The sequence below is a fragment of the Gorilla gorilla genome, chromosome 15, assembly GCF_029281585.2.
Source record: "Gorilla gorilla gorilla isolate KB3781 chromosome 15, NHGRI_mGorGor1-v2.1_pri, whole genome shotgun sequence".
Lineage (NCBI taxonomy): Eukaryota > Metazoa > Chordata > Mammalia > Primates > Hominidae > Gorilla > Gorilla gorilla.
In genome coordinates this window covers 32,481,621-32,488,845 of record NC_073239.2, presented here as the reverse complement: position 1 = coordinate 32,488,845, position 7,225 = coordinate 32,481,621, and the positions used below count along the sequence as shown (strand labels likewise).

At 53.6% G+C, this 7,225-nt stretch overlaps 1 protein-coding gene across 4 annotated transcripts; it reads left to right on the top strand.

Moving 5' to 3' along the window:
• Positions 1 to 19: 19 nt before the first annotated feature.
• On the top strand, positions 20 to 5,840 carry IRF9 (interferon regulatory factor 9). Of its 4 annotated transcripts, none has more exons than XM_055362307.2 (9): positions 20 to 630; positions 1,424 to 1,560; positions 2,240 to 2,423; positions 2,655 to 2,785; positions 3,155 to 3,233; positions 3,337 to 3,408; positions 3,861 to 4,229; positions 5,121 to 5,236; positions 5,396 to 5,840. In XM_055362307.2, exons 2-9 carry the CDS (start codon positions 1,516 to 1,518, stop codon positions 5,468 to 5,470), a joined length of 1,071 nt encoding a protein of 356 aa, XP_055218282.1. In that variant the 5' UTR covers positions 20 to 630; positions 1,424 to 1,515; the 3' UTR covers positions 5,471 to 5,840. The 4 variants fall into 4 exon arrangements, with proteins under 4 accessions (XP_055218282.1, XP_055218283.1, XP_018864870.1 ...); XM_055362308.2 differs by having other exon boundaries at positions 23 to 630; positions 3,888 to 4,229; XM_019009325.3 differs by having other exon boundaries at positions 23 to 630; positions 1,424 to 1,604.
• Positions 5,841 to 7,225: the final 1,385 nt, after the last annotated feature.

Below are 7,225 nucleotides of genomic sequence, written 5' to 3'. Positions count from 1 at the left end.
GAAAGAGCGGGGTGAACAGAGCTTTGCTGAAAAGGGCCCCCTGCAACCTAGTGCCTGACCCTCCCTGGACTCAGGACCAGGAAGGAGTTGACACCCTGGGTGGTCAAGGGAGGCCCTCCCCATCCAGCAACCTGGCCTGGGCTTCCTCCCTCCCTGCCTCCTTTTTTCCTTTCATAGAATTTGACTGGTATTTGAAGTCACCCAATATGTATCAGGTGGGCACTGTGGGGGAATGCAGATGCACAGGTGTACACAGCAATCCAGAGGTCCCAGGCCTGACTCCAGGAAACTGGCCTCCCTGGGGAAGCCACGGTGTCACCCAGAGGTCAGATAGAAGCAAGAGTATCTGAGGGCGGAAGGGGAATGAGCCAGGCTGGAGCTGAGCCGGCAGGGCAGGGCCCCCCTGCTGTGACAGTGGCATCCTGATAGTGAGATGCTCAGATGCTGCTGCCCTCTAGTGGCCGCCAGTTCCCTGCAACTCAGACCACGTGATTTCTGGGAAAAGGCCCTCCCTGGAGGAGAACTGAAACTTAGGGTGGGGACTGTAGAAAGGGGCGGAGAGATCAGCCGCCCAGCCAGGAGTTAAGCTGAGGTCGTCTGAGCCCTGCGACAGCCTGGACAGCAACTCAGGTAAGATCAGCCAAGGATGGGAGTCAGCCTGGGATCTAGGGCTAGAAAGTCCAGCCAGACTGAGGGCAGGGGTCCTAGGGGTCCCTCTGTTAGACTGAGAGATAGACAGAAGATCTCTAAGTCAGGAAGTGGGAGATTCAGCCTGAGAGTGAGACTGACAAGGGCCAGCTCCCCAGACCCTTGTAGGCAAAGGTCAGGAGGACCTACTGCTGGATTGTTCAAGGAAGAAGGCTCATGGCCCCAGCCTCAGTGGACCGTTTGTTTCCTTGCCATCTGGCCCTGCCCACTTCTGCTGCAGCTCCACCCCCACCCCTACTTCCTGCCCCACCTACTCCTGGGGCCGGCAGCGGGTGGGGGGTCAGAGGCTAGGTTGTGTAGGCTGTGGGGCGGTGGGTGAAGAGCCTGATGCATCTCAGCAGAACCTACCTCTGCTGATGCTCGGGAATCTAGACAGGGCCTGTCACCAGGAACTATCACCAAAGGAATTCTTTTGTAAACAATACATTTCTGAAAAGTCCTAAAATTAAGACCAGTGCCCAAGGTTTCCTTCCAGGTATCACAGCTTAGAATGCTAAAAACAATGTTTTGGGGGGTTTTGTTGTTGTCATTGCTAGTGATGGCAGAAAGGAAACAATTCTGTCCCATAGAGTGTTGAAATGTGTTTAGAGCTAAAAGAAGATGGATGGGATCTCTGGGACCTGTTGCCAGAATCTAGTCTCAATGGCCAGGGTCTCAGGAGATGTTCCCTCCCAAAGTGTCAGTTCTGATGCTTCCTGCTCCTATTATCCCCCAGGATGGCATCAGGCAGGGCACGCTGCACCCGAAAACTCCGGAACTGGGTGGTGGAGCAAGTGGAGAGTGGGCAGTTTCCCGGAGTGTGCTGGGATGATACAGCTAAGACCATGTTCCGGATTCCCTGGAAACATGCAGGCAAGCAGGACTTCCGGGAGGACCAGGATGCTGCCTTCTTCAAGGTGAAAGGGCCTGGAAACCACTGTTCCTCTGCGTGAGGGATAGTGTATACACTGGTACACTCACCCTCGAGCACTTGCGTCTTCCTGGGTTTCAGATAAGGGACAGATTGGAGAGGAAAACTAGCTGCATCATTTGCAGAGTCCAGTACAAAATGAAAATGTGGAGACCTTGTTCAAAAATTTTAGGGATATTGGCCAGGCACGGTGGCTCACGCCTGTAATCCCAGCACTTCGGGAGGCCAAGGCGGGTGGATCACGAGGTCAAGAGATCAAGACCAGCCTGGCCAACACGGTGAAACCCTGTCTCTACTAAAAATACAAAAATTAGCTGGGCCTAGCGGTGCATGCCTGTAGTCCCAGCTACTCGGGAGACTGAGGCAGGAGAATCGCTTGAACCAGGGAGGTGGAGTTGTAGTGAGCCGAGATCGCACCACTGCACTCCAGCCTGGCGACAGAGTGAGACTCTGTCTCAAAAAAAAAAAAAATTTCCAAGGATTTCAAGATGGCAACGCAGAGCACAGACCCTGCATAATCCCTTCTGAGCTCAGAGCTGCACTCCTGTAAAGCCAGTCCTGTTGGAGGGGCAGGTGGAGCTTGTAACACACTGCCTCTTCTTCCCTTGCTTTCTTTCCTAGGCCTGGGCAATATTTAAGGGAAAGTATAAGGAGGGGGACACAGGAGGTCCGGCTGTCTGGAAGACTCGCCTGCGCTGTGCACTCAACAAGAGTTCTGAATTTAAGGAGGTTCCTGAGAGGGGCCGCATGGATGTTGCTGAGCCCTACAAGGTGTATCAGTTGCTGCCACCAGGAACCGTCTCTGGTGAGTTTCCCCTTGTCCAACCACTGCTAGACTCAGCAGACTGGGGAGGAAGGATAGATGTGCAGGCTTCCCCCAGGCTTCTCATAGCTCTGCCCTGTCCGTGCCCTTGGGGGGCTGCAACCCAGGTTTCCCTTCCTAGACCTGCCCATCCTTCACTGCCTCAGACCTCTCCTTCACCCTCTGTCCTTGCTCAAGACCCTGACCTTTCTCTGTCCCTCAACAATTCCACAGGCCAGCCAGGGACTCAGAAATCACCATCAAAGCGACAGCACAGTTCTGTGTCCTCTGAGAGGAAGGAGGAAGAGGATGCCATGCAGAACTGCACACTCAGTCCCTCTGTGCTCCAGGACTCCCTCAATAATGTAAGAGATGGAGAGGGAACTGGGTGGGCCTAAGGGCAGGACAGTAACCAGAGGGAGAGGTGGGCCAATGAAAGACACTGTGTCTTGGGAGGCCGAGGCGGGCAGATCACTTGAGGTCAGAAGTTCGAAACCAGCCTTGACCAACATGGTGAGACCCCGTCTCTACTAAAAATACAAAAATTAGCTGGGTGTTGTGGCATCTGCCTGTAATCCCAGCTACTCAGGAGGCCGAGGCAGGAGAATCGCTTGAACCGGGGGGCGGAGATTGCAGTGAGCCGAGATCGCGCCACTGCACTCCAGCCTGGGCAACAAGAGCGAAACTCTGTCTCAAAAAAAGAGAAAAAAAATAAAAAGACACTGTGTCCGCAGGAGGAGGAGGGGGCCAGTGGGGGAGCAGTCCATTCAGACATCGGGAGTAGCAGCAGCAGCAGCCCTGAGCCACAGGAAGGTACCACCTGCCCTGCCTCTTGTGTCGTCCCCCATGCCACACCCTCTGGCCCAGGACTCCCCAGTCCCACTCTGAATGACCAGTGCCTTTGCTTCCCTTCCAGTTACAGACACAACTGAGGCCCCCTTTCAAGGGGATCAGAGGTCCCTGGAGTTTCTGCTTCCTCCAGAGCCAGGTACGTGGCATTTCTGACTTTCTCCTGTGCCCTGTGCCCCTGAGGTCTTCCACCTTTGACTATGCATGCATTATCTAGTCAGTCAGGGCTTACAGCAAACTGTACCCACATTACCATAGCCCAAGGCAGTGGTTTCTAGGTGGCGAGAATTCCATATGCCTGGCCAGACTCCAAAAACCTTGCTTCCCAAAAATACCACCCTATACACTCTCCTGGAAATCTACATTGAGATATTGATTTCATTGGGCCAAACAGAGGCCCAATCTCAAGGGACCTTCTAGTAAACTACAAGCCCCTGGGCATTGAGCCCTGAGGCCTCATGGTGAATCACATACTAGCTACTTGCCTCAGTGATAGGAAAACCTGAGAGGAAGCCCCCTGGCTGATGCGGGGAGGGGAGGTGGAGCTGTTCCCCTGGGGAGGGGCTGCTGCCAGCCTGCATGCTCCTCCAGCACCAGGTAGGGCTGTTCTATCCCCAGACTACTCACTGCTGCTCACCTTCATCTACAACGGGCGCGTGGTGGGCGAGGCCCAGGTGCAAAGCCTGGATTGCCGCCTTGTGGCTGAGCCCTCAGGCTCTGAGAGCAGCATGGAGCAGGTGCTGTTCCCCAAGCCTGGCCCACTGGAGCCCACGCAGCGCCTGCTGAGCCAGCTTGAGAGGGGCATCCTAGTGGCCAGCAACCCCCGAGGCCTCTTCGTGCAGCGCCTTTGCCCCATCCCCATCTCCTGGAATGCACCCCAGGCTCCACCTGGGCCAGGCCCGCATCTGCTGCCCAGCAACGAGTGCGTGGAGCTCTTCAGAACCGCCTACTTCTGCAGAGGTGAGGCTGTTCTCTCTGGGCACCTGAGCTCCCACCTCCTACCTGTTAGTACCCCCTGGGCCCAACTTGTTGGGTCCTGCTACCTCCCTGTCTGCCAGCAGATCCTCCATGTAGCCTATGCATGGCACTCCTGCGCTTGTGTGTTGCATATCCTGTGTGGCCATATGCCCAGCCTGGCAGCTACCTGGCAGCTCTCCTCCAGCCAAGACAATAGAAGAGGTGGTTCAGGTAGAGCCCAGCACAAGAGTGTCATATCTTGGAGAACACCATCACACTGAAGCATGCAGTCACTATGTGAAGGTGCACAGAAGAATTGGCACAGAGATTTTGAGCCTCATGGCCTTCTCCTACATACACACATTTGGGAGAGCTGGCACACATCACACACACTGGCCCTGGCTGCACCGTCTCTACCACACTCCAGGCATGCCTTAGGGTTGCGCTTCTCTCCCATCCAATTCCAGCTCCTACTCAATTCTAAACCTGACCTTAAGAGTGGGACCAGGTGTACAGGGGGTGCAGAGTGTGGGTGTTCCCAGGGCCATGGGTGCCCTAGCACTGGGAGGATGTGAGCAAGTAGCAAAGGTCTGGGCACATCTGTGTTAGCAGCCAGGGCTGCTACCTGGGAGGACTCTAAACTCTCCCAGCAGAGAGCTTGTCGGGCTGTGCTGTGATCTGCTACTTCTAAGCACTTATATGAGGCAGGGGCACCCTTTCCTATTTGCACATGGGTGAGTAGCACTTAGTTCCAAGTACTTCTGACCTGGCAGCTCCTGCTCTGGCAAGACCCCCTCCTACCTCTCTCCATCATGGGTTCCTCACTATTGCCTCCCTGCCTGTGGCCCTCTCTCTTCTTTTTGTTCTTCGAACCCTGGACCCTTTCTCTTTCAGACTTGGCCAGGTACTTTCAGGGCCTGGGCCCCCCACCGAAGTTCCAGGTAACACTGAATTTCTGGGAAGAGAGCCATGGCTCCAGCCATACTCCACAGAATCTTATCACAGTGAAGGTGAGCTCGGAGCAGGGGTAGAGTACCCATCTAATGAGAGCAGGGACAGTGGCGCTCCAGGAGGCGAAGGGGGTCTCCCAGTGGGGAAGGAGCTCCTGGGGGTGGTGTCTGTCCCTGATGCACGCACTGAGACGCTCTTCTCCATCTCTTCCAATACAGATGGAGCAGGCCTTTGCCCGATACTTGCTGGAGCAGACTCCAGAGCAGCAGGCAGCCATTCTGTCCCTGGTGTAGAGCCTGGGGGACCCATCTTCCACCTCACCTCTTTGTTCTTCCTGTCTCCTTTGAAGTAGACTCATTCTTCACACGATTGACCTGTCCTCTTTGTGATAATTCTCAATAGTTGTCCGTGATAATCGTGTCCTGAAAATCCTCGCACACACTGGCTGGTGGAGAACTCAAGGCTAATTTTTTATCCTTTTTTTTTTTTTAATTTTGAGATATACGCCCTCTTTCATCTGTAAGGGACTAGGAAATTCCAAATGGTGTGAACCCAGGGGGCCTTTCCCTCTTCCCTGACCTCCCAACTCTAAAGCCAAGCACTTTATATTTTCCTCTTAGATATTCACTAAGGACTTAAAATAAAATTTTATTGAAAGAGGAATCAGTATCTGATTTTCTGGGAGAAGAAGGTAGCAGTGGTCACAGATAGAGATGTAAACTTAAGAGTGGGGCACTGGGGTTCTCTTCCTGCTGACATCTCCAGCCTCTTTCCTCTCCTCTGCCCACAGGTTCTGGCTAAGATGCTGCCTGGGCCCTGTGGGTCCTGGGCCTGGCACACTACAGAGGTACCCTCTGGGCAGATAAGATTAGGGTGTGAGTTGGGCACCAAGCCTTCAGCCAGGCACTATAGCCACCAACTTCACATGGTAAAGTCTGGGCTCCACAGTTCTTGCTGGAAGGCCCCAACATCGGGCCTGAGGTTAGTTAGACTGGAGGTCTAAATGAAGAGGAGACACTTGAGGGTGGCCTGAAACTATGGTCTAGAGGCCCTGGGGCCTGAGAACAGAGGAGTCAGAGAGAAGAGTTGCTGAACCTGTACCTGCTGTTACTGGCACCTCTTCCTCCAGCACAATTTCACTGTCACCCCAGCAGGGTACTCCCAAACTGGATTCCTTGCTCTATCTAAGCCCCATAAAAGACACTCTGGCCGGCTGGGCGCGGTGGCTCACACCTATAATCCCAGCACTTTGGGAGGCCAAGGTGGGTGGATCACTTGAGATCAGGAGTTCAAGACCAGCCTGGCCAACACGGTGAAACCCCGTCTCTTCTAAAAATACAAAAATTAGCCAGGCCTGGTGGCGGGCACCTGTAATCTCAGCTACTTGGGAGGCTGAGGCAGGAGAATCGCTTGAACCCGGGAGGCGGAGGTTGCAGTGAGCCAAGATCGTGCTATTGTACTCCAGCCTGGGCAACAAGAGCGAGACTCTGTCTCAAGATTGAAAAAAAAAAAAAAAAAAAAAAAAAGCACTCCAGCTTAGACTGCCATGTCATGCTGTTCATGAGACTTGAGGGCTCCAAATTGGCTGACACTCCTTTCTCTTTCCCCCATGTTCATTTTACTACCAAACTGGAAGTTTTTCCTTCACCACAAGGCCACTTGTCACCTACTTTTTTGTACACTCACTTCCAGCAAACTAGTTCCAACCCAGGCCACAGCCTTCAGCTTCCTTCTTCCTGCATATGACACCAGCTTAGCTTTCCAGACTTCCTCCTGTCATTTCACTCTTCAGCTCTCAATGGTTCACACACATGATCAAATCTGGATGCCTAAGTTTTCCTAGGACCTTCTTGCTGCCTCATATGACAAGCTTCAGTGCTGCCTTTGAGCCTCCCTGCCTCCATGGACCTCCCTTCTTCCCTTCAGTCTTGTCCATCATCCCACTGGGAAGCCAAGCACCTAGACATTCTCTGCACTAGCAGTGAAGAAATGAGGTACTGAATGCAGAGGTGTACAAACCCTGTTGTGCCCTCAATGTGATGCAATGT